Source organism: Polypterus senegalus, chromosome 10, assembly GCF_016835505.1.
Source record: "Polypterus senegalus isolate Bchr_013 chromosome 10, ASM1683550v1, whole genome shotgun sequence".
Lineage (NCBI taxonomy): Eukaryota > Metazoa > Chordata > Cladistia > Polypteriformes > Polypteridae > Polypterus > Polypterus senegalus.
In genome coordinates, this window is record NC_053163.1 from 6,150,643 (window position 1) to 6,178,200 (window position 27,558).

Below are 27,558 nucleotides of genomic sequence, written 5' to 3' on the forward strand. Positions count from 1 at the left end.
TCATACATCCCTTGGCAGTCACGAAGCTTGTCCACCGAGCCCAATACCTGGCGCAGGAGGACGAGGCCCACCCGAAATATGATCTTCACTCCTGTGAGGTGGGTAAAAAAAAAATAGTTTTGATTGAAATGGCACTTCCTCATTGCACCAAGCAAGTAAGGCCAATGTCATGCTACATGACTTTGAGTCGGAGGGCACGTCACACTTAACCGTAATCGCAGGAATCTCGTTGCTTTAGAGATGTCAGATTAGACAACTAGAAACGGCAGGCGATGACAGATTACAGAACTCCCCCATCACTCTTCGGCGCCGTTTCAAACTTCCTAAAATATTACAAGCTTCTTCACTGTATGGTGACCTCGGGTGTGAACTGGGGCGGCTTGCGGGCCGAGCGTGAAGTGGTGGGGATGAGGACCAGCACCTCCAAGTCCGAGGTTGCGGTTCTCAGCCGGGAAAAGGTGGGCGAGGAGGTGCTACCTCAAGTAGAGGAGTTTACGTATCTATCTGGTCTCATTCACAAACGAGGGGAAGAAGGGGCCGAGAGATCGACAGGCGGATTGGAGCAGCGTCTGTACTTATGTTTCAACAGTCCGACACCCTGACAACTTAGGAGCAAAGTTTCGACCCGGACCTCTGAAAGCTGATAACTAAATGCACTCCCGTGTGTTCTGCTGACTTACTTTCAAGCAGGTCTCTGAGGAAACACAAACAGACTAAAGGTTAATCCGAAATAAGCAAAATCAATTTGCTTTTTTTTCGGCCTAATCCTTTTCAGGGTAGTGTTCCCATGATGTTGCAACCCTAATTCCACCAGAAAAAGGAACTGCCCGGAGTTAATTTGTAACGTAAGCCCAGCAGAAGGATTTGACTAAAGTCCTTGCAATTCCTAAATACCACTCCTCTTTGACAGCCATCGCTGGTCCCACCTTCTGAGAGCTTTGCAACCTTGTCTAGGGGGGTTAGAGAGGGCCATGTCCAAGCATCTGTAACAATGGCGTCAATGAGCCAGAAGATCGTCTCCCAGATATCGACTATGCACTTGTGGACGTCTCCACAGTTAACCTCCCTGTTGACCAGCTCAGTCTGCACACGTCTCAGCAGAAAACCAAACTGCACAGCTTGGTGGGGATGGAAAATGCACAGAAGACATCAACATTTGGGACAGAAAGTTGCGTCTGTCACCGAATATACTTTTGTAGGAAGTGTTGGGGTCTGACGGCAAGGGCACGGAAGTAGTCTCACTGGTACCACCTTTCAGAAGCTCTGGCACCAGCAGAACAACCAAGTCGGCACCAAACCTGTATTCTACCTGCACCACTGAATCCTGGACCCTGCTATGCTGTGACATGTGAAGACTTTAGATCAGGGGTGTCCAACGCCGGCGGTCCTGGTGGGCCGCAGAGGCTGCAGGTTTTCATTCTAACCCTTTGCCTAATCAGTTTTCACTGCTAATTAACTCCTTTACCCTTCATTTTAATAGCCCAGTTTTTCAGGATTCAGACCTCTGAATTGATTCGTTTCTTCATCAAATGGCAGCCAAACAAATGAGATGTGCCAACAGATGACCAGCTAAATCGTAACGTCAAACTCCAGCCAATTTCACTCCAATCAGTTTCTAAATGAGAAGCCGATTCTTGCTGTCAATGAAAGCCGTTATTGAATAGCAGGCCTTGTTGCTGCTCTCGTTCTGCCACAGCAGACTGTTGCTTTTCTGAGACCACCGTCAAGATGTTATGGTGACCTGACCGAGACCTTCGCCTTTCTTTATATATTCAGGTGAGCTGGTCACGTGGTGACCTGTTTTGGGTCTCATAATTGTTTGACTGCTCATTAAGGAAAGAGAAACAACTAAGGGGTCTGAGTCACGTCAATTAAAACAGCAGCAAAAACGGCTCACTGATTAAGAAGATGGTTAGAATGAAAACCTGCAGCCACTGTGGCCCACCAGGACCGGAGTTGGACTCCCCTGCTTTAGACTTTTCACATGTGTCAAATTGTACAAACCTGTTGGTTTGGTCTCCAGTGCAATTCAAAGGTCCCTACACATATGTGGTTTGAGTCCACTTGACATTGACCTGCAATATTTGGTCACGTTGCTCACCCGAGCAGCTCCACTCCAAGCCATGGGGCACTAACAGCCAGCGACACATGTACCATAGTGCTGGAAAAGGCTAACAACGGCTGTCAGTTAAGCACGTGGATCCAACAAAATGGCAGTGGTACTGTCTTCCATTGTACTGATGGAAGGAAATCATGTCATTGGTTGCAGCCGTAAGAGAATGGCGCAGTGGGCCAGCAATGGCCCAGAAGTTCTGACTGACTGAACCCTCTCATCAAAATGCCGATGTAATGTCACCTTAGAAGGGAAGTCTGGTCAAATTAACATTACATGAACCAGCCCACCCTTACAGCGAGCGATTCTTCTGGTTAGTGCCTCGTCTCGGTCTAATGAATGATATGCTCACCTTCACAGAAGAACATGTCCCAGATTCGCAGCACCGACGCCCAAGGCAAGGTCCGTGAAAAGACACACATGAACCACTCGGTCATGTACAGGATGGGGTCGATCTTGTGCTTCTTCAGGTGCCGGTATGCCATGGGTGAGACCTTTCTGAGCAATGAGAAGAAGATTTCTCCATCCAGCTGGATTGCTTCCTGGAAAGAAAGGAAGAGAGAAAGAGAGAAAGAGAGAGTGCTTGAAATAGTTTTGTGTCTGGGAATCCCAGAATCCCCTCTGATTCTAGTGGTCACACCATCAAGTAGGGTATACTGTAAGTGTAGATAATCAAATTCATATTTATTTACAATATATAAATGTTGTATTAGAAAAAAAAAGTTTCTGATTCTAACAATGGATGCAGACAATAATCAGAAAAAATTTATTAATTTCTTATTAAACCAATAGGTGGTTTCCAAGAACCAGGATTTGATGAAAAGCACGTTGGCACCCCTCTGAAGTGCTACCTGACAAAGACTTTTGTCTCCAATTGATGCTGACCACTAATGTGCCATAGCAACTGCAGACCCCCATCCCGTAATGTCCCTGGCTTAACTCTTTCAGGGCTGATGTCGACTTTTCTCAAAAGGAGTAGTTGACGATGGTAATCAACTTAAAACTGTGCGAAAACAAACCGTTATGTTTTAGATGGACTCTTGTAGCTAGAAGGAAAGTTCGCTTCATTGGTTTGATCGAGATTTTCTGCACTTGTGTGAGTAGTAAGGTGCAAACAAGAGCAAAAAATGGCACTGACATAATGGCAAGAGATCAAAGCGAATGGGTAAAGCAAAATACTCCGGGGACGATGTTTTGCCTATTATCTCTGAACTGGACTATGACTTACCAGACTCCAATTTTGATACAAGTGATAAAAATGTGAGGTTCCAGCTTGAGCGGACTGGTCCCCAGTTAATCGTGTAGCTGCCACTTAACAATGGTAAGAGGTAGAAACCAGATTGTACATTCTTGGAAAACTGACAGCCGCAGCATGCAGCAACAGACGTTTTACGTTGATTTCTGTGTGAAACCGTTGTTTTTCAGAAACTATGTTTTCCTGAAAAAATATTCAGCCCTCAAAGAGTTAAACAATGTGGAAGGGTGCCACCGTCAATTTAGGATGAGGTAACTCACCAGGCCGGCGCTGTAGTATCCCGGTAAGTACTTCTCGCAGATCTGGACCAAACACCAGAAGGCTTGCTACGGGGGGAAAAAAACGACAGACGGGTTAATCATCATGAGCCCAGAAATGAAAAGTTCCAACAGCTCTGTAGGTCCCTAAACCCTTACCTCAGCTGGCATGTGCATGAGCAGTACTGCTGCCACTGGAGCCTGGGCCTGGCAGTAACCCTCGTCCGGTCGGTAAATGGTGTACGCCTTTAAGATTCGGTACAAGTCCTGTTGTCTGTGGGAGACAAGAGAGTAACACGGGGTCTTCAGTGAAAACTCCATTCTAATCCCCATCATGCAATCACCTTAAACCAGGGGTCTCCAACTCCAAAGCCCCCAATGCCCACCTTTGATTCCATGCCTGGTTACTGTCTTCTGTCTAATCAAGAGTGACGTTTGGGTACTCATCGTCTTTTTTAATAGAACACCCTGATACAACTTGGATAAAGTGGGGAAACTAAGACATCACATGGCAGCATATTAGAGACAGAAGACAGTTATGATGGAGGAACTTTGCTGGGACTGAACAGGCCAGGGGTGTCGAACTTCAGACCTGGAGGGCCTCAGCGGCTGCAGGTTTTCATTTGAACCCTTTTCATAAATAGTGACCAGATTTTGTTGCTAATTAACTCCTTGCCTTAATTTTAATCGATGCACAACTTAAGACTAGCCCCCCCCCCTTAATTATTTCATTTTTTCCTTAATTAGCAACCAAACAATATTAAGACACAAAATGAACCAACACATAAACAACAACCCACGTCCATCACACAATAACTGAAAATAAAGAAAGGTGAAGGCCTCAGTAATGCCGATCTGTTCAGGTCCACAAAATGTTTTTGACAGCCAGCGCTCTTAGAAAAGAAAATCAACAGTTTTGGAAATGTCTACCATGGCAGAATGAAATATTCTTCTTCGTTCGGCCTGCTCCCGTTAGGGGTCGCCACCGCGGATCATCCTCTTCCATATCTTTTTGTCCTCGTCATCTTGCTCTGTCACACCCATCACCTGCATGTCCTCTCTCACCACTTCCATAAACCTCCTCTAAGGTCTTCCTCTTCTCCTCTTATCTGACAGCTCTATCCTTAGCACCCTTCGCTCATTATATTCAGCATCTCTCCTCAAATGTGCAAACCAACGCACTCTCGCCTCTCTGACTTTGTCTCCCAACCTTCCAACTTGAGCTGACCCTCTAATGTCCTCATTTCTAATCCTGTCCATCCTCGTCACACCCACTGCAAATCGTACCATCTTTAACTCTGCTACCTCCAGGTATTATGATATCATGGAATGAAACAGGGCGGCACGGTGGCGCAGTGGGTAGTGCTGCTGCCTCGCAGTTAGGAGACCTGGGTTCACTTCCCGGGTCCTCCCTGGGTGGAGTTTGCATGTTCTCCCCATGGGTTTCCTCTCACAGTCCAAAGACATGCAGGTTAGGTGCACTGGCAATCCTAAATTTTCCCTAGTGTGTGTGCACCCTGAGGTGGGCTGGCACGGGGGTTTGTTTCCTGCTTTGCGCCCTGTGTTGGCTGGGATTGGCTCCAGCGTAACCCTGTAGTTAGGATATAGCGAGTTGGATAATGGATGGATGGGTGGCTGGAATGAAATAACGGGGTTAAATAGCAACAAGAATTGGCTTCGAGTTAAGAAACTGAACAAAGTGAAGTTGGTTGGAGTTTGAGGCCCCAACTTAGCTGGTCATCTGTTGGCTCACTTTACATCAAATTTGTGTTTCGGTGCCGTTTATGGAAAAAAAAGAGTCAATTCAGTGGTGAGAGTCTCAAGAAACGTCCATTAAAATAAAGGGAAGCAGTTAATTGGCAGCAAAAACTGGTCACTTATTACTGCGACCCTCCAGGACTGGAGTTGGGAGACCCCTGCCTTAAACTCTCTCAAGCTCCTAGCCTTGTACCTTCTTGCATGATCAACCTGCAGCAAGGCCCGGACCCACTTAACTTCTTCAATATATGGCGTTTATAAAAAGTATTCGCCCCCTTGGAGTGTTCACATTGTATTGTTAGACAAAACGGAACCCCAGTGGACTTAAGTCTGGCTTTTTGACATCGATCAGCAGACCAATAAAGTGGTCCAACATAAATACAAATATAAAACACAAGATAAATTGATAACAGAAGGTATTCGCCCTCTTTAAGTCAGTATTTATTAGACGGCAGCCATGACAGACCCGAGTCTGTGTGCACAGATCTCTCCCTCTCTGTCAGTTTTGCACATCTCCACAGCACCTTTTTCACCGTTTTTTTTTTTTTTTCTTTGCCAAACCACTCAAGCTCTGTCAGGTGCCATGATGATCGCGAGTGGACAGATTTTGTCAACTCAGTCATTTTTCTAACCTACTTAGTCCTGAACAAGACCTGCTGTTGCGCAGGTCTGCTGGGGCTTACCCAGGCTAGCATAGGACACAAGGCAGGAACAAACCAGGAGAGGGCGCTGGTCCACTGCAGTCTTTGTCAAGTCTAACCACAAATTGTCCATTGGAGTGAGATGTGGACTCTGACTGGGCCACTCCAGGACATTCACGTTGCTATTCTTAGGCCACTCCTGTGCATCCTCAGCTTTACGGCTGGGGTCATCGTCTTGCTGGCGTCTCCCAAGGCACAAGATATTTTGCAAAAAGTTTCGGGATTTTTCCCATATGCTGCTACATGTTCTGCCGTCACAAGCCTACAAAGCCTGCTGCAGAGAAGCATCCCCAAAGCCCCATAATGCCGACTGTCGATAAACATGGCATATAATCTGATGGCCAAAAATCTCAGTTAGCATCTCAGACATCCTTAACATTAAAGTAACTGCTCCCCCTCTTCTTGTTTGTTTTGATGTGGTGTCATCACACACCCTTAATGCTAAGCAAAGCCCCCACTGCCCACCTTTGGTTCCGTTACTGTCTTCTGTCTAATCAAGAGTGACGTTTGGGTACTCTTCTTCTTTCTAATAGAACAGCCTGATACAACTTGGATAAAGTTGGGAAACTAAGACATCATATGGCAGCATATTAGAGACGGAAGACAGTTATGATGGAGGAACTTTGCTGGGACTGAACAGGCCAGGGGTGTCGAACTTCAGACCTGGAGGGCCTCAGTGGCTGCAGGTTTCCATTCTAACCTTTTTCCTAATCCGTGACAAGTTTTTGCTGCTAATTAATTTCTTCGACCCTAATTTTAATAGCCTTGTTTTTAAAGATTTAGTCCTCTGAATTGATTCCTTTCTTAATTAAATGACAGCCAAGCAGAAATGAGATGTGAGACGAGCCAACAGATGACCAGCTAAACTGGAGCTTCACTCCAATCACTTTCTTAATGAGAAGCCGATTCTTGCTGTTAATTAAACTCGTTATTTAATTCCATGGCTTGTTGCTGCTCTCATTCTGCCACAGTAGACATTTCCAAAACTGTTGATGTTTCTGTTTTTTCTAAGAACACCATCAAGATGGTTTGGTGACCTGAGAGATCAACCTTACAGAGACCTTCACCTTTCTTTATTTTCAGATATTGTGTGATGGGCACAGGTTTGCTGGTCATGTGGCAGTTTGTTTTGTGTCTCATTATTGTTTGGTTGCTAAGTCAAGTTAATTAAAACTAAGGCAAACAAGTTAATTAGCAGCACGCTAATGAAGAAGATGGTTAGAATGAAAACCTGCATCCACTGCGGCCCACCAGGACCAGAGTTCGACCCTCGTGTAGTAGGTGGGGTCCCCAGCTCCAGTTCTGTAGGGCCGCAGTGGCTACAGGTTTTCATTCTAACCATTTCCTTAATTAGTGACCTGCTTTTGCTGCTAATTAACTTCTTCTGAATTAATTTTAATTGACTTGTTTTTTAAGATTTGTTCCCCTGAGTTGCTTCATTTCTTTACTTAAATGGCACCCAAGGAGAAATGAAATGTGAAGTGAGGGAGCCAACAGAAGACCAGTGAAGTCAGGGCCTTAAACTCCAACCAGTGTCACTCCAATCAGTTACCTTAATGAGGCGCCGACTCTTGTTGTCCATTAAACCCGCTCTTTAATTCAGTGGTTTGTTGCTGCTCTCCTTGTGCAATAGCAGACATTTCTGATTTTGTTGATTTTCTCTTTTCTAAGAGCAGCACTGGTCAAATGTTTTGTGGACCTGAGCAGATTAATGTTCCCGAGACTTTCACCTTTCTTTATTTTCAGATATTGTATGATGGACACCAGTTGTTGTGGCTCATTTTGTATCTTATTATTGTTTGGCTGCTAATTAAGAGGTCTGAGTCTTCAAGAGCAAGTCAGATAAAATGAATTAGCAGCAAAAACAGGTCACTCATTAAGAAAAGGGTTAGAATGAAAACCTGCAGCCACTGGGGCCCCACCAGGACCAGAGTTTTGGACCCAATAAGACCACCTGCAATCTCCTTAACGCCAATTTGAGGAAACACTGCGAGAGGCGGTGTCGCCCTTGAGTGAAGAAGTTGAAGTGTGACGCAGCTTACATGCCCACCAGTTCCTCTTTCCCAGTGCTCTATTTAGTGACGTCTCAATGGTAAATTTAGCCGTGGTCGCTGGATCTGTGTTATTTATGGCATGTACTGTGTGAGAAGATAAGCTCAGTGGCCATGGCAGGGTGGAGTGACTGATGCATCATTGATGCGGTTGTGTTCCTAGTTTAAATAGACGGTGGGGGGAAGAGGATGGGTGGGAGATAAGGAGGGGATGACACTGAAACATCAACCATCTGAACCAAGACACCACCTACCCGTGACCACCACGTGCAGAGAACATCTCATGAAATGGAAATTGCCGGTGGAGGTCCTTCTCAATGATGTCTAGCCACTTGGGGTCTCCTGGCTGCCTTTCCAGTTCCTGACAAGAGACAGAGAACACAAGAGGTTAGTATCACTTCACGGTCAAGAGATGAGAGAGACGGCAAATGCTCACAGATCTCTGGAAGTTTCCCACGTTGATGCTCTTACCTCGACAAGGCGTAAGAGAAGAAACTTTGTCCAATTTATTTGAGATCATAACCTTGTGAAAAATATTAGCAACTGTTCTCAGCTACACATGGGCTAATATTTTGGTTGAAGGCATGTCTGCTGTGAAGCTGTGCTTATTGACATTAATCAGTAGTTTATGATTTAAGTGTACCTGGCTAAGACTATATGAAAATAAGAAGGTTCTTACAAATGAGAAGAGTCCACCAGACTTGTCTGGATAGATAATAACAGCTAATGAGCCCCAGCACCTCACTCAGATAACTCACAAAAATTGTCAGGGTTTCTACTTCAGCTATCTAGTAGACCGAGATGCTCCTTCAAATAAAGTAGGGCTTCCTGGATTCAGCCTAAAATGCACTTCTCTTTGATCTCCACTAGGGGTCATCACTCACATCACTCACTATTCACGGTGCACTCAGAGAGCATTCAGGCCCCTTCACGTTTCTTTGCACATTTTGTTACGTGGATGCCTTGTACCAAAATCGTGTCAATTAATTGCTACTTTTTCCATATACAAAGTATAGGGAAAGTATTGTAATCGTCCACGATGTTTTAGACCTGCCTGAGTCCGATTTACTTTCTCGTAGAGAAAGTATTGTAATTGTCCAAAAATTTGACCTGAGATTTTGATGAATCTCAATGTTTAAACCTCCAAGTCCGTTTTACTTTCTCGTAAAGAAAGTATTGTAATCGTCTAAAAATTCGATATCGAGATTTTGATGAATCTCAACGTTTTCGACCTCCTGAAATCCTATTTACTTTCTTATAGACAAAGTATTGTAATCATCTAAAAATTTGACCTCAAGATTTTGATGAATCTCGATGTTTTAGACCTCCCCGAGTCTGAAAATACTATTTTTTGGAATTATGTCTGTCTATATGTGTGTGTATATATATATATATATATATATATATATATATATATATATATATATAAACATGATAACTTGAGCATGCTTTCTCTTAGGTCAACCAAATTTTGCATGCAAGTATTAGGTACAAAACGTAGATTACAATTAACTTTTCGGCTATTTCTGCTAACCCGAAAGTGGTACTTTACCTTTTATTCATGCACTTTTATTCATTCCACTTTACTTTTATAATAATTGTTCAATATATTATTAATTTGATTTGATGTTGATGGTTCTTTAATGTACATAATATAAAAATACAATCATTGTCTTGCGGTTTACTCCTCAAATATCCCTCCCCGTATCTGAGTATACGAGAAAGTCGAGGGGAGACCACTCCCGATTTTTTTTTCCCCTCATCACACAGCACTCAATACCCCAGAATGACAAAGCGAAAACAGGATTTTAGGAATTTTTGCAAATGCATTTAAATAAATAAATAAATAAATAAATAAATAAATAAATAAATAATCGACACGAGCATCCAAACCCTGAATAACCCAAATTTCCGTAACTGCTTGTCCAACCAAAACAAACACTTAAATGACTTCATGTCATCAAATTCACGTTGCCTTGCAACAATTCCTTCCTGTCTACAAGGGAAGTTGGCTAAAAAGTCCAAGAGGTCACCCAGTATCTTGTTGAATGTCAAAATAGTTTTTCCTCAGAGGTCACAAACTCTTGCAACATTTATGGCCGTTATTTACAATCCTGTCATTCTGTGCTACAGTTGTAAGGTTTTTTGTTTTAGACTCTTAAACAATATATTTAAATGAAAGCAAGAAAAAAAAAACATTTTGCAGGACATGTAAACTCTGTGAATTCTGTATTGCATTGTGGGAAAATTGTGGATTTCTATACACAAAGTCAAACAGAAAAAGGGGGAAAAAAGTCACACGGATAGACTAAGGGGAACATACTGGCCTGAATGAGGGTGCTTGTAGTAATTAATTACTTTTTAAGTACAGAAATGCTTTCAAGCATCACCAAACCCAGGGATGGGTGACGTCCTGTGTTTTTTTCCAGGGCCGTGGAGTCGGTAGATAAATGCTCCGACTCCTCAGTTTCTAAATCTGCCGACTCCTCTGTATGTATATACTATACTAATGTATTTTCTACATCCACTGAAGGAAAGGAAGGCAACATACATGTCATTTCACCACAGAACTACTGGCTAGGAAGCCAACACTCTACTATAATGCCAGATTAAAGACAAACAATGAAAACAAGGTTTTGTTTGTTTATTTATTTTTTAAACAAGTGTCTGGATAGTAATAGCAGGCATAAAAATCAGGAACAGGAAATGTATTGGTTCAAAAATACAAACCACATTCTTTGGTAGTTTTAACTTTTAAAACAAAAAAAAAAAGCTTAACTATATGAACTAAAAACAATATCTGGAAAACCTATATTAAACTTGCAATACAGTTATAGTTAAAGGAAATCATGAATCATGTTTGAATCCCACAGTCAGGTTTAAAGTTTAAGTTTATTCCCTTCACTTATACAAGTGTCTCTAGTCCTGCAAAAAACATTTACCTAATTATCAGCGAGAGTTAAGGCCCCCAAATACGCAGCGATCTGTGGCCGATTCTGCCACCGACCGACGTGCGTGTACAATCGCGGCAATTGATTGGCGGCCGCAGATTGCGGGTGTCCACATGGACGGGCAGATCCAGCTTGCCGAAAATCTCGACCACCGCCCCCATCCAAAGTAATGTGATGCCTCTGTCTGCTGCAGTGACTGTCTCCTCTGTCAGCCAGCCGGAAGTTTAGTGCGTTGTGTCACTCACCGGCCAGCTGATCAACAGAAAGAGCCTCTGCTGGAGACAGGTAGGGAGATCTGTGTTCTCGGCTCTTTCGGCCCCCTTCACTAGCGCATAGCGAGGGGAGCCGACGGAGCTGAGAACACACCAGATGATTTTGCAGGCGTTTGACGTGATGACTCGTTGAACGGCCGAAATATCGGCAGTGCATCTGTAAATGTATGGGGGGCTTTAGGCTAGGTTCATAGTTCCGTGTAACAGTGGAGCATTACATCCCATATAGTGACGCATACAGTCAATGAAAAGCATGCTTCATGGTTACTTGACATGTTCGTTTTGTGGTAACATTATGCACTGCATGCATTGGGCTTTATTGTTACAGCAGAGAAGTAGTTCATTATGACTGTTTGTGAATTGGGACATTTCAACTTACTTTTTTAATTCCCATTTAAATTTAGTAGAAGTCGGAGTCGGTTAACTTTTTGCCGACTCTGACTCCAGGTACCCAAAATTGTCTCCGACTCCACAGCCCTGTTTTTTACTTTCTCATATACTAAGTGTTGGGAAAATATTGGAATCCTCTAAAATCTCCATTTCGAGGGTTTGATGAATCTCAACGTTTTAGACCTCCCTTTGTCAGAAAATATCATTTTTGGAATTGTGTGTGTGTGCGTGTCTGTGTGTGTAAACATGATAACTTGAGTACGCTTTCATTTCGGTCAACCAAATTTTGCATACAAGTATTAGGTACAAAACGTTGATTTCTATCAACTTTTCGTCTATTTCCTTTAACAGGAAATGCTATTTTACCTTTCATTCATGCACCTGCAGAGTCCGATTTATTCAACTTTACTTTTAAAATAACTTCCATTTATTATTAATTTGATTGATTTGTTGTTGATGGTCCTTTAATGAACATAATATAAAAATATAATCCTTGTCTTGTGGTCTACTCCTCAAATATCCATGCCCATAGCCGAGCATACGAGAAAGTCGAGGGGAGACCACTCCCGATTTTTTTTTAACAAAATGAAATTCTGTAGGCTTATTGTTCGGTGACCATAAAATAAATAAAATTTCACCTAATAACATATGTACAGAAATATTTAACCATAATACATACGGCGTAAAAGAAATGAAAACGCTTCTCATAATTACAAGCTGTCACATTCTTTAGTTTTAGTTTCTCAAAGTCGGTCCTGGGGCTTCCGCAGTGGCTGCAGGTTTTCGTTCCAACCCAACTGCAACCAATCTCAGACCTTCTTTCATTTTATGTCGTAAATTTTTTCCTTTACAACGATATCATTCAATTGACGCGAAACGTAAATCAGATCATTTTCAGCCTGTCACATTAAGTGTTTTATTAAACCAAATAACGCAGGACGAACCCACGCTGGTGTAAAAGGAAACACGTTAGACGGAGAACTGCTGGCTCCTTTGTCTTTTGCATCTTATTGCTAATAAGGATCCTTTAAGAAGAAGGAAGGCAGCTGTTTGAGACTAAAATAAGTAATTAAGGGTGGGGCTACGCTAACAAGCGAGACCACTAAAATAAAGCACCAAAATATCCCTTGAGCAATAAGTGCTTCATCAGCAGTAATTGACTTCTCATTAAGAAACTGGGTTGGAACAACAAACCTGCAGCCCCCGCGGCCCACCATGACCGACGCTGCCCACCCTTGACATAACCAATGTGTGCACTTCAGCTTTTACACACGTATACACTCAGTATGGCCAATAGCATGTGGACACTCCTCCAAATTATTGAGGTCAGGTGCTTCACTGTTACAGGGTGCATGAAGTCAAGAACTACGCCAACCATGCAGTCTCCATGGACAGACAACGGTAGTAGAACGGGTCATACTGAATGCAAAAGCATTTTCAACTATTTGTTTAAATGAAGAAAAAAAATAAAAGAATCGACTACAACAGTAGCTTAATCCAAGATTACACTAAGTGACTTTTGGTTGGGTTGGGGGTATGTCACATACAGTCATATGAAAAAGTTTGGGACCCCCTCTCAGCCTGCATGATAATTGACTCTCCTTTCATCAATAAAGATAACAGTGGTGTGTCTTTCATTTCCTAGGAACATCCGAGCACTGCGGTGTTTTCTGAACAAACATTTTTCGTGAAGCTGTATTTAGTTTTATGAAATTAAATCAAATGTGAAAAACTGGCTGTGCACAAATGTGGGTCCCCTTGTCATTGTGCTGATTTGAATGCCTGTCACTGCTCAATGCTGATTACTTGGTTGGATGAGCTCGTCAAGCCTTGAACTTCACAGACAGGAGTGTCCAATCATGAGTGGTCAAATGTATTTAAGGGGGTCAATAGCAAGTTGTGCTTCCTTCCCTTTGACTCTCCTCTGAAGAGTGACAGACAGCATGGGATCATCAAAGCAACTCTCCAAAGATCTGAAAACAAAGATTGTTGAGTCTCCTGGTTTAGGGGAAGGCTACAAAAAGCCATCTCAGAGGTTTAAATTGTCAGCTTCAACTATAAGGAATGGAGTCAGGAAATGGAAGGCCACAGGCACAGTTGCTGTTAAACCCAGCAGGTCTGGCAGGCCAAGAAAAACACAGGAGCGGCATATGAGCAGGATTGTGAGAATGGTTACAGACAACCACAGATCACCTCCAAATACCTGCGAGAATATCTCACTGCAGATGGTGTATCGGTACATCGTTCTACAATTCAGAACATCTGTATGGCAGGGAGATGAGAAAGAAGCACTTTCTGCACTCACGCCACAAACAGAATCGCTTGTTGTATCAAAGGCTCATTTAGACAAACCAGATTCACTTGGGAACAAAGTGCTTTGGACTGATGAGACACAAATGGAGTTATTTGGTCAGAACAAAAAGCGCTTTGCATGGCGGAAGAAGAACACCACTTTCCAAGATAAACACCTGCTACCTGCTGTCAAATGTGGTGGAGGTCCCATCATGCTGTGGGGCTGTGTGGCTAGTTCAGGGACTGGGGCCCTTGTTAAAAGTCGAGGGTCGGATGAATTCAACCCAATATCAACAAATCCTTCATGATAATGTTCAAGCATCAGTCACAAAGTTGAATTACGCAGGGGTTGGATATTCCAAGTTGATGACCCAAAACATAGTTGGAAATCTACAAAGACATTCATGCAGAGGGAGAAGTACAATGTTCTGGAATGGTCGTCACAGTCCCCTGACTTGAATATCATCGAAAATCTATGGGGTGATTTGAAGCAGGCTGTCCATCAAGTTGAACTGAACTGGAAAGATTTTGTATGAAGAATGGTCAGAAATACCTCCATCAGAGTCCAGACACTCATCACAGGCTATAGGAGGACAGCGTCGAGAGGCTCAAAGGAGCAAAAGGAGGCTCAACTAAGTATTGATGTCATATCTCTGTTGGGGTGCCCACATTTATGCACCTGCCTAATTTTGTTATGATGCATATTACATATTTTCAGTTAATCCGATAAACTTAATGTCACTGCTGAAATCCTACTGTCTCCATAAGGCATGTCGTATATTAAAAGGAAGTTGCTACTTTGAAAGCTCAGCCAATGAGAAACAAAAATCCAAAGAATTAAGGGGGGTTCCCAAACCTTTTCATATGACTGTACGCTGATCATAGCTGCTTCACCATGTCAAATAACCCGACTCAAAATTGCAACCTATGTCACGTTTACCAATCGAGCGCCAATCTTTTTCCCGATGGCCTGACAGAGCCAGTGCTGTACGATGAAGGGTTAACAGCTGAACCATTCATTGCGCTTTATTCCTTAGGTTCATTCTGTTATGGCGTATGAAATATGAGACGTCACACAGCTGAGCTTCTCTTCTGTTTGTGAGGTCCATAGCCACTGTGCCGTGTGAATGGTCAGTTGCTGTGGCGTGTTCAGCTGCAGTCCCTTTCCTCATTGGTCTTTTTTTCCCCCATTCTGTTTAAGTACATAAAACACGAGACACAAGACATACAAGCGTCTCTTCTATTTGTGAGGTTCAAAACCCGCATGTTCTTTACTGCTCATCAATACATTCTATGCATTGTACTGCCGGCCTAATGCTCATCAGCTCTCACATATAAACAGCAGCCCCTCTGACCACCCAAAGTGGTCACATTAGATGATTGGTCTTCAAGGGAGCAAACCACGGACTGCCAACAACTGGCTAAGGTTATGTCAATGCAGGCTACGGCTGAAAAACCGCTAGAAACGTTGTCCGGTGTGACATAGCCTGACACTGCCCTTAGCCTCCCCAAACTGTCACCATAAACACCAGGTTAGCCATTTATGGATGGATGGTCTTTCGATAGTTATTTAATAAAGATAAACGGCCTATCAGCTCAATGCTATGGTCACGTGACGTATTGGGTCTCGGTGCTGGAGGATGTTAAATTACGCTGCTAGAAATCGCTAGCTATGTCAAGTTAGAAACCGTGCTGGAAAGTCGTCAAACGGTTGTCTAATTTCCACAGTTTTACAAGCTTGTCCATTACTTTAACAGCCAATAACGTGCTGCCTGACGGAGACGGAGCTGGTGAGAAGGTTTTACAGGTACAGCCAAGTTCAGCCGTAATCTCGTCCCTTATGTCACATTATGTTGGGGTACAGAAAACACACAATGTCATCCACATATGTCTCCGTTCCGTCTGTCAGATCCAAAATGCCTGCGTTCCTTACTCGTTACAGCTACGCATAAAACAAACGACTACAACAGTAGCTCAAGCCAAGGTGACATTAAGTGACTTTTTGTTGGGTGGGGGGTGTATGTCACATGTGCTGACCACAGCCACTTCACTGTGTCAAATAACCCAACTGAAAATTGTAGCCCATGTCACGTTTACCGATCGAGCGACAATCTTTTTCCGACGGCCCGACAGAGCCAGTGCCAGCAGAACCAATCACTGTGCTTTATTCTTTTGGTCCATTCTGTTATGGTGTATAAAAATGAGAGACGTCACACACATGAGCTTCTCTTCTGTGCTGTGCTGCGTGACGGGTCAGTAGCTGTGGCGTGTTCAGCCGCAGTCACTGTCCTTACTGGTCTTTTTTTCCATTCTGTTTAAGTACATAAAACACAAGACATCAGACATAAAAGCGTCTCTTCTATTTGTGAGGTTCAAAACATGCGTGTTCCTTATTCCTCATCACTACATTCGAGGTTTTGTAGTGCCAGAGGTACGCTCATCAGTTCTCAGCTCTCGCACGCAAACAGAAGCCCCTCTGACAGGTCCACTTTGTGGACTGGACTTCCTAACGAGTATTCACCAATTGTCAGCTCTCACACGGACAACGCCCACTCCGACTTAACACTCAGGCCTATTTGGTCAAGTCGGGTCGAGTCGCTGAGGGCATCAGACTTTATGAGGTCTCCGCGACCGTTTCCTGCTCTCTAAGATTATGTAAATGAAGACTGGGCCTGAAAAATCACTGGAAAGGTCAAGTCATGTGACAGGGCCTTTAGTTATCCGAGTGTAGATTAAGCCTTCTTACACAAAGACGAACCGTGACTTTCCAGAGCTAATTAGGGACAAGTAAAACAAGTCAAGTGAGTTCGACTTTTGGATAGCATTTTTGGGTTAGGTGCGGGATCGAAACGATCTTCCCGGTTCTTCACCCTCACCCCTCCAGCATTCTTCATCGCCTGGATTTTATTGTAATCCCGCTCTTAATAATTTAATGAACACCAAAACCAGGTGCCAGGAAAGTACCAGGAAGATTGAGAGAAAACAGACTGCAACAGGGATCAGCGTAACATTTACGAGGAGTGGGACATTAATGGTGGGCCGGATGTTTTCATTGTGGTAATCGTTGAAACAGATGATGTTGGGTGATGTTTGGGGTTTTAAGAATAAAAAGATTACATTTCTTTACGTTTTAATGTAAAACATGTACTGACAGCAATTGCTGAACATCGACTTGAAAAAAACGTTTATTCCTCCCTACAGCATCAATTCCGTGCAGGGGGTCTTCTCTTAAACGTCAGACACTTAAAACAAGACGACTTAATCCCTCTGGCTCCACCGCAGATTTAGGGCAGATGGATAAACTTTTTAATCCCTTTCAAGATTATCTGTGCACCAATTTTACACGCAGGAGAAATCTCAGCAGCTTTTAAAATATTACATAAAAAATAAGGACTCCCATCCCACCTGCGGCTATCTGATCGACAAAATGAAAAAAGAGTCAAGTAAAGAAACGCACCGCGTCCATCTTATGAAATCATAGGGCAAATTGGGATGCTAGCAAGTGTTAAAGGGGGGATAACTGGAATTAGTGAAAAGGGGGAGAGAGAGAGAGTTGGAAAAACCCAAGCCTTAGAGAAGAAGGAGAAGGGCTGGCAAAATCTGGGATTAAGGAGGCTGACAGCATGGAAGCCATCACGGCTGGGGGTGAGATGGGAAGTAGAGGCTCCAGGGCTTGAACTTATCCTCTCACCTCAAACTTGCCACGGTTTTGGTCCATCAAATCCTTGCTGTTGGAAAGCAGCTGCCACGCCAGGGACCGGAGGGAAGAAGGAATGCCTTTTCGACAGCGTAGCTTCACCTGGGTAAAACAGTACAAAGTGTTGTTAGCAAAGTGGCATCTCATTTATGACCCACCAGCACCTGCCTGCAAGAAAAAAAAGAAACACACACAAATGTGAAACACTTTTCATTTGGCTATGGGTCTTCTGCAGGAGGGAGGCAGGCATCTCTGGTACACCGGTACCATATTTGGATGAACATCCTCCATGTTTGGATGCCAAGAACCTGATGTGGAAAAATTTGTTGGTACCCTTATAGCTCATTGAAAAAGTGCTGTATCATTCCTGAAAAAGCTCTTCTTCCTAAGGAGATGGTGCTCCCTTAATGTGGGAAGTGACATCCTGCACACCTTCACATCTTCTACAACTCTGTGATGGGCTTGTAAAGTCACTTCAAGAGAGGCCAACCGAATCAGCAAGTTAATTAAAAGGGCAGGATCAGTTATGGGACACACTGTGGACCCCCTGGAGGTCGTAGTGGTGGAGAGAATGAAGACAAAACTGAGTGTCGTTATGAAGAACACTGCACATCCTCTCTCTGACACACCAACACTGAGGGCTGTCAGACGATGAATTATTCAGCAGAAATGGGTCGGGAAACACAGAGGAGGACTTCTCTATACCAACAGCAATACGCCTGTATAGCACCTCACTGGAACTCGGACTACCAAGTCGGAAGCTTTTTATTTTTTTAAAATTTCTTTCCTTTTTAGTAATCTTGACATGTGTTCAGACCACAGTGTGTATGTATGCTCACTTTGCGTCTCTGCCACTCACGTTGTGAAGAGGGGGCTGACGCACCCACGGAGACGCGGTCGCTCCTCTGAAACCCCCTCTTAAACGGCGATACAATGGGAAACAAATACAGTTTTATTTTTTACCTCCTCTTTGCTCGATCAGCTGCTGGGTTTGCTGCTGACGTGCCGCGTGATCTGCATCTCGTGTGGCGCTTCAAATATTTAACAGCCTGTACTGGAGTTGTCCTACTCTTTGTCTTTTATTTCCAGCCCCGGGCGTGGTTAAATCTTTTGGCACAAAGTCTGGTCTCGGTGGATGCGAGCTCTTGATATTTTTTAGTTTATAATTTAAAAACGAATCTGAAAATCTAACACTATCACATTAAAGTTTGATAAATTCCGAAAAGAATGATACGAAACATACAGATGTAGGTTTTAAAATAAGCGTGACAAAAAACGTCACTGTTGTACTTTTATTTTTATATATATATATATATATATATATATATATATATATATATATATATACACATACATACATACATACATACATACAGTAATCCCTCCTCGATCGCGGGGGTTGTGTTCCAGAACCCCCCACAATAGGTGAAAATCCGCGAAGTAGAAACCATATGTTTGTATGGTTATTTTTATATATTTTAAGCCCTTATAAATTCTCCCACACTGTTAACATTATTAGAGCCCTCTAGACATGAAATAACACCCTTTAGTCAAAAGTTTAAACTGTGCTCCATGACAAGACAGAGGTGACAGTTCTTTCTCACAATTAAAAGAATGCAAACATATCTTACTCTTCAAAGGAGCGCCGTCAGGAGCAGAGAATGTCAGAGAGAGAGAGAGAAAAGCAAACAATCAAAAAATCAATACGTTGTTTTTGGTCTTTTAAGTATGCCGAAGCACCGTGATAAAGCGTCATTTTTTAGAGGAGCGTCCGTATCCTCTGTGCAAACAGCCCCTCTGCTCACACCCCCTCCATCGGGAGCAGAGAATGTCTGAGAGTGAGAGAGACAGAGAAAAGCAAACAATCAAGCACCGTCCGGGAAGCATATCGTATCGCAACGTGTACTGGAAACTCAATTTGTTTGAACTGGAAAGGCAATTCATTGGAAATCACAGGTACACGTGGAATGAAAATGTCCTCGGCCCTTTCTGATTCCGGTTAGAATAGTCGCCTCGATTATGTGTGGATGACGTGACAGTGTTGCCACATTTCTTACAACTTTGTTATATAATTGTTTTTGAATTAAATTAGGATTTACTTTTAGGGTTTTCCTTAAATTTCTCGAATCATTTAATTTTTATTGTATTAATCACCGAAACTGTAGCTTTTGGATATTTACTCTTCCTCTCACTTGGTGATTGCATTGTGACGAACATCTGGAAAAAAGTTCTTGTTTATTCATCTGCCTGTTGATGTATTTATTTATTTGAAACGCTTCAGTAAAATGCCAAATTTCCCCCCCTGGGTAGCAAATAAAGTTCTATGTGACCTAACCAGTGCAATTACTAAAATGAAAAAAGAAAATGCAACTTTAAGTACATTTGCAAGTAGTGAACTTTTAAGTGCTTTATTACTTGTCGTGGAGTCAATGGAGGCTCTGATCAGGACTCTCGAGAGGCTGAGCGAGGGGTTCGAGTGTCTGGGCTTGCGAGGGTCCTAAAAAACACCAACATCCAGGCCTTTAATGACCTCTTGGGCACGGCCATCAGCAGCGTGTCTGTCTGTGGAGAGAGTGTCGACCTCATCGAGAGGTTTACTGACCTTAGTGGTGACATTCATGTCTCTGGTGACTCTTCCTATGAAGTCAGTAGGCGGATTGGGAAAGCATGGGGGGCTCATGAGGTCGCTGGAAAGGGGTGTGTGGTGCTCTCGATATCTTCAAAAGGACGAAGGTCCAAGTCTTTAGAGTCCTGGTGCTTCCTGTTTGTGAGACATGGACGCTATCCAGTGTCCTGAGACGAAGACTGGACTCCTTCATGTGCGTCTCTTCAGAGAATCCTTGGGTCCCGCTGGTTTGACTTTGTGTTGCACACTGAATCCCAAATGAGGCACACGACCTACACGGTGCGGGAGCGTCAGTTACGGCACTATGGCCATGTGGCGCGATTCCTCGAGGGTGATTCGGCTTGCAGGGTGGGTCCTCATTCATGGGGACTCGAGTGGCTGGCCCAGAACAAGGGGACACCCATGTAACACCTGGGTGTGGCAGACAGAGGGTCATTTCTAGGTGTGTAACTGGATCTGCCTTTGCAAACCAGGATCCCGAGCTGTTTTGTCGTGTTGTGGGTGCGGTGACGCGCTGTACCAGTGCCTGCTACCCCCAACCTCACCTGAATTTTTATTACTACAGTATGAAATGAAAACGAACAAATGAAAGTGCAACAATAAACTTGAAAACAATTGCAACATAAATTGATGTCAGATGGTGAACATTCAAATTAAGTAATTAAACAAAACAACTTAAAAATAAAGAAACATTTCTACTCTTGATAAGTGAAGTGCACTGCCTGTCATTTCCTCATTCTTTCTGGATTATGAATACAATTCCGTGGCTAATTTAATCCTCTTCTTTTCAAGGTATCGTCTCTTCTCATTTTTTAGGTTGACATTAGAAGAGCAAGAGGCTCTGCAGTGATGGTAACGGGCTACAGTCATTTCAGGAGCTAAAAACAAAATGACTTTGGAGTAGCGGCCCGGGCATCACTAGTTGTGAAATAATTTGAAAAACTTATAAAGGGGGGTCGGACAAAGAAAAACCAGGCTTTAGGAGATTGAGTTCAGTCTGCCTGCTGGTCTAAGAGAGGTACACAGGATGCCATTGGCACCTTGCCTTATCTGTTACATGACCACTTGGAAGGCATCAAGACTTCCTCCAGCATCGTATTTGGAGTCGTCTCTTTGGCTTTAAATGCCATCCAACCTCACCTTCCTGCGGAGAGATATTTTAACACGGACTTCATTTTGGTAGGACGGCAGATTGACATTTTGACAGATAAGGTTGCTTGTCATTCACAGGACCCTCCCCAGGGGTCCGCTCTTTTGTAAATCCTCAACACAAATGGCTGCCATAATAAATTTGAAAACCTCTGCGAATGCACTACCTACCTTAGGGAACCGCCGTGAAATCCATTTGTTCCAGTTTTTGAACATCTCCAGCCATTTCCTCTCCCGCTCCCGAGCTACTTGCACATTTAGCTCCCTCTCGCTGAAACGACAGGTAGACAAGACGACAGACAATGGTTAGGTCAGCCAATCCCACCGAATACAACAAAAATGTCTGAAATCCAGCAGCCACATATTTCAAGTATTGGATTGGCAGTACTAAAGTTTTGACTTCATTATTGATACCAGCTTTTGGACACTCAGTAACGCTACCAGAATGGTTTCACCCCCGACATCTTCCTCCATTACCCGCCTCCCAGGTGTGCCACTTCCTCGTGATCGCCAATCACGTTAAAGTAATAAGGAAGGAGGGAGGTAGTGGTGGTGATCCTCTATGAACTTCCAACCGTATTGAAGCAGGAAGGGGGGGGATTCATCCCCCGAGAACTTCCAATCACGTCGAAATGTGCAGTTTTGCTTAATGGAGTCAACAAAACAGACATTTTTTTTTTCCACAGCCAAGTGTCAGGGGAAAGTCGGTGGCGGATGCTGGGGGTAGCGGGGAAAGCGGACGTTGATTCAGTGAAGTCCACCTTGAAGCAATAAGTTTTTGGGGCCGTGAGGTCTCGATTGCATCGAAGGAATGGTTCCCCTGTGACGTTCCGAACACATCAAAGCGTGTACCGTATATACTCGCAATTAAGTTCACCCACGGATAAGTCAGGGCTTGATTTTACCGTATAATTTAAGGTATTTTATAATGTCGGTTGTATAAGTCGAATGCGGAAAACTCCCGCTATTGGTCCAAGAGATTATGAAATGCTAATGCCAGCCTGAGAGAGTCACCACGGAGCACACGGCCTTTTTTTCCTCCTATGTGACCACACGGTGATACCCGAACTATTCTGAAGCGACGTTTGCACCGTTTTGTGTTTTTTGTATCTCGTACCCTCATTCACCTTTATCGTAACAGCATCCCTTATCTACGATGGAGCGATCATACAGAAGAAAATGTGAAGCTGGTTTTAAATTAAACATCGTTGAAGTGGCGAAAGAAATTGGTAACTGCGCTGCTGCAACAAAATTCGATGCGTCTGAAAAACTGGTGCGAGATCGGAGGAAGCAAGAAGATGTAAAAACAAAAAAATGCAAGTGTATTTTTGAAGGGGCGTATAAGTCGGGGTCTTATTTTATGATTGATTTTTCGGGTTTCAAGACCCGACTTATACATGAGTATATACGGTATATTCGTTTTGTGAAGTCTACAAAATGGATGTTTTTCCACAACTGCAATGGTGAGTGTCGAGGGGGTTAACGGAAAGGAAAATTGACATTTACTTCCGGTACCGTACCCTTTTAAAATCTGTAATTTTCAGTCATTTCAGTACTGGTGTTCTGTGAAACCTTAATGCAAAGTCACTTACACACTTCTGAGACACAACCACAGGTCTGAAACCAGACATGACGCTGATTCTTCCTACAATAACAGCAGCAGCAGCAGCCTGAAGGGGTGGGAAAGACCTCAAGAGCAGGGAGACAAGTTCAGGTTACTAGAGAGTAAACGTCCTCGCTGAATCGGCTGGTATTTAGGAACAAGGAAAATGAATAAATAAATCATCCAGGTGATTCTCAGTAACGCAATAAAAATTTAAACTAAACATGTTACAACAAATGAAGGTGTGTAGAAGCTGTCACGTACAAGGGGGTCACACCCAAACTGAACTGAAACAGATGGCGTTCTTCTTGACTCAGGATAGACTAAACATATAAAAAAAGTGGCCTAAACATCTCAGCGGATCATCGTTTATGACCAAACTAGTGTGCCCGTGCCAAAGCTGAATATACAAAATAAACTGCACACGTGGCACGAGCCTGTCTAGGTCCCTCATGCCAGATTCCTCCACCTATTTTCAAAGTTTCCAATCCAGGAATAGGACTGAGGGAGCAGAGTGCAAATTTGCCATCTTTGGCCATCGGCCGACACTCACTAACCCATAATGACAAAGTGACAACACGTTTTCAGAAAAGTTTGTAAATGTACTCAACACCACATACTGAAATCTGATGGGTGCAGTCCTCCAAGTTGTGCTCAGGTGACTCCTATTTGCTTGAATCCTCCATGAGATGTTTCTAGAACTTGACTGGAGCCCACCTGTGGCAAACGGAACTGACAGGACATCATTTAGAAAGGCACACCTGTCTGTACCTGTGGATAGAAGGTCCCACAATTCAGGCTGCATGTCGGGACAAACACCAAGCCATGAAGTCCAAGGAACTCTCTGTAGACCTCTGTGGTCAAATTTGTGGTGAGGCATCAATCAGAACGAGGGGTACAAACCATCTTTGAAGATTTCAGTGTTTCCAGAAGCAGAGTGGCGTCAAGAATTGTGAAATGGAGGACGTTTGGAACTGCCAGGGCCTTGGGGCAGGGAGGTGACCGAACACTTAATGGTCCTCTGCTATGGTGGAGTTTGTCAAATGGCATTTAAAGGACTCTGAGATCATGAGCTCTTCTCTGGTTTGTTTTTGGACAGATCTGTCTGGCAATGACCAAGCTCTGCTCATCACCTGCTTAATACCATCCCTACTGTGAGGTGGTGGCAGCATCATGCCATTGGGGTACGGGAATAAGAGACTGGTCAGAACTGAAGGAAGGGTGAGTGCGGCCAAATACAGGGGGTTTGAAAAACTGCTCCAGAGTGCGCGTACCACCTCAGACCAGGGCGACAGTTCAACTTTCAGCACGACAGTGACCTCAAGCTTACAGCCCAGACAACACTGGAATTAGCTTCAAGACAAGTCTCCGAGTGTCCTTGAGTGGTCCACCCAAAGCCCAGATGCAGAACACATGTGGAGAGACCTGAAGATGGCTGTTTACAGACACTTTGCCTCCAATCTAATGGAGCTTGAGAGGATCTGCCATAAGAGAATGCAAGAAACTACGCAAATCCAGGTGTGCAAACCTCATGGTGTTTTACCCAAGAAGATTCAAAGATGGGAATTGCTGCCATAGGGGCTTCTACAAAGTACTGAATTAAGGGTCAGAATACTTCTAGGAATGAGAGACCTCAGGGGATTTTACTTTTTAATAAATTTGCAAACCTTTTTGAAAACATGGGTTCACTTTGACATTCCGGGTTATTGAGTGTAGACTGATGGGACAAAAATTGCAAATGTATCTACCCACTGAAGAAGAAATCTACAGCACGATAACGTGTGCAGAAAGTGAAGGGGTCTGAGCAATTTTGAATCCTCTGTGTATGTATATATATGTGTGTGTGTGTGTGTGTGTATGTGTCTATAGGGTAGTCCAGATCTAATTATGCAATTTTTATTACGCTATAACTTAAGTTTACTACATAGAAAATCACCTGAAAAATCCTGGACCATCGAGAAGTGTTTGAACTGACGACATGAAGAATCGTCTTCGCGCTGAGCTGGAATCGTCTCTGCATAAATCAAAGTCATCCAGACGATCTGGATCTGAATAATTAGATCTGGACCACCCTCTATATATATACTGCAAGTTCCTGTGACTTGCTGGAGGCCAACGTGAAGCCTGCTATTCGATCCAAGCGGGGGGCACTGCTGTCTCAAGGGGTCCTTTTGCTCCAAGCCAATGACACACACACTGCTAAGAACACCAAGGCTTGTCTGGAGAAAGTGAAGTTTGAGGTATCGCCACATCCTCCTTATTCACCAGATTTGGTACCGTGTGATTTCCACCTTTTTGGGACCGCTAAAAAAAACATCTGGGTGGGTGGTCGTCGATTCAAGACAGATGATGACATGAAGAATGCGGTGCACAAATGGTGGCGAGGACGAGACAAAACCTTACTGTGCTGGAATCCAGGCACTTTAGCTTGACTCCCCCTCGTATATATACATATACACTGTACACCGTAATACTGTATACATATATTTTATAAACATACTGTCACTGTTTGAAGGAGGCATACAAATAAGAATTATATGACAATAACCTTGAACAAAAAAAAAAAAATCAAAGGGACAATTGACATGTTCATCTCTTGAATTAAGAGAATGTGTATATCAAATATAGACGTTAAAACAAATTAATCAGAGGGTGCAACCGCAGCAGGGGCGGGAAGACACAAATAACACAAACGGAAAGTGAATTTCTATTTCAAAAAGCTACCAAGAGCCACAGGCCTCTTTAATATGCAAATCATGCGCGACTGAAACAAATTGAGAATCTTCAGTGAAAAAGTCACAAGAAAGACGTCAAGCGGACTGTGAAATGTCTAATATCCACTTCCCCTTTCAGACTAGCATGGCACCCCAGGTTTGTGTGTCGGTGCTGACTAGAGCTGCTGCCCACCAGACACAGCATACAAGTTGAGGACATGTGGGAAGGTGGAAATGGGCAGAGAACTTAGAACATGGAATGGCAAATGCAGGGCTGTGGAGTCAGAAGCAGATTTGGGTTACAGGAGTCAGAGTTAGTAAAAATGTACCGACTATGGCTAAACGTAACTTGTAACATCAAAGGTCATCCACTTGAAGCTAAGCAGGTTCGGGGCTGGCCAGTACTTGGATGGGTGACCATCTAGGAAAAGCTTGGGATGCTACTGGAAAGGATGTTGGTGAGGCCAGTAGAGGGAGCGTACCCTGTGGATCCCAATGCCCCCCAGTGCAGTGACGGGGATACTGCTCTATAAATATGGCACTGTCATTCAGATGAGATATAAAATTGAGGTCCTGCCTCTCTGTGGTCATTAAAGATCCCTGGGCATACTTCGTAAAAAGTGGGGTCTATCCTGATGTCCTGGCTAAATTACCCTATATGGCCAAGTCATTATGGACCCCTAATCATCCCCCTGGTTCTAACCGAACATCTCTCTCACCACTTCACCAGCTAATAGCTCATGTCTGGTGAGCGTACTGACTAGGGATGCCTCAATCGGTCAGCCGCCCATCAAACTCGGACTATTTTCATTTAAAAATAAAAAATCAGCCTCCCTGGAAAAGTCTATTCGGGGGTTCTGGAGAGGAGGGTCCGTCGGATAGTCGAACCTCGGATTCAGGAGGAACAGTGTGGTTTCCGTCCTGGTCGCGGAACAGTGGACCAGCTCTTCACCCTTAGTAGGGTTCTGGAGGGTGCATGGGAGTTTGCCCGACCGGTCTACATGTGTTTTGTGGACTTGGAAAAGGCATTCGACCGTGTCCCTCGGGGAGTCCTGTGGGGGGTGCTCCGGGAGTATGGGGTACCAGGCCCCTGATAAGAGCTGTTCGGTCTCTGTACAACCGGTGTCAGAGCTTGGTCCGCATTGCCGGCAGTAAGTCGAGCCCGTTTCCAGTGAGAGTTGGACTCCGCCAGGGCTGCCCTTTGTCACCGATTCTGTTCATAACTTTTATGGACAGAATTTCTAGGTGCAGCCAGGGTGTTGAAGGGGTCCGGTTTGGTGGACTCAGGATTGGGTCACTGCTTTTTGCAGATGATGTTGTCCTGTTTGCTTCATCAGGCCGTGATCTTCAGCTCTCTCTGGATCGGTTCGCAGCTGAGTGTGAAGCGGCTGGGATGAGAATCAGCACCTCCAAATCCGAGAGCATGGTCCTCAGCCGAAAAGGGTGGAGTGCCCTCTCAGGGTTGGGGGAGAGATCCTGCCCCAAGTGGAGGAGTTCAAGTATCTCGGGTCTTGTTCACGAGTGAGGGAAGAATGGAGCGTGAGATCGACAGGCGGATCGGTGCGGCGTCCGCAGTGATGCGGGCTCTGCATTGGTCTGTCGTGGTGAAAAAGGAGCTGAGCCGTAAGGCAAAGCTCTCAATTTACCAGTCGACCTACATTCCTACCCTCACCTATGGTCATGAGCTATGGGTAGTGACCTAAAGAACGAGATCGCGAATACAAGCGGC

The 27,558-nt window shown here is 43.9% G+C and overlaps 1 protein-coding gene across 1 annotated transcript in view; it reads right to left on the bottom strand.

Annotated features, from left to right (window-relative positions):
• The window catches only part of LOC120536355 (TBC1 domain family member 10B-like), a 59,915-nt gene that overhangs the window by 2,387 nt on the left and 29,970 nt on the right, over positions 1 to 27,558 (bottom strand). The window contains exons 3-9 of the mRNA XM_039764682.1: positions 21,684 to 21,783; positions 17,732 to 17,839; positions 8,390 to 8,496; positions 3,785 to 3,899; positions 3,629 to 3,694; positions 2,466 to 2,655; positions 7 to 91 (exon numbers count right to left, since the gene is read on the bottom strand). Coding sequence (XP_039620616.1) covers positions 7 to 91; positions 2,466 to 2,655; positions 3,629 to 3,694; positions 3,785 to 3,899; positions 8,390 to 8,496; positions 17,732 to 17,839; positions 21,684 to 21,783 — 771 coding nt within the window. The remainder of the gene's footprint in view (positions 1 to 6; positions 92 to 2,465; positions 2,656 to 3,628; positions 3,695 to 3,784; positions 3,900 to 8,389; positions 8,497 to 17,731; positions 17,840 to 21,683; positions 21,784 to 27,558) is intronic.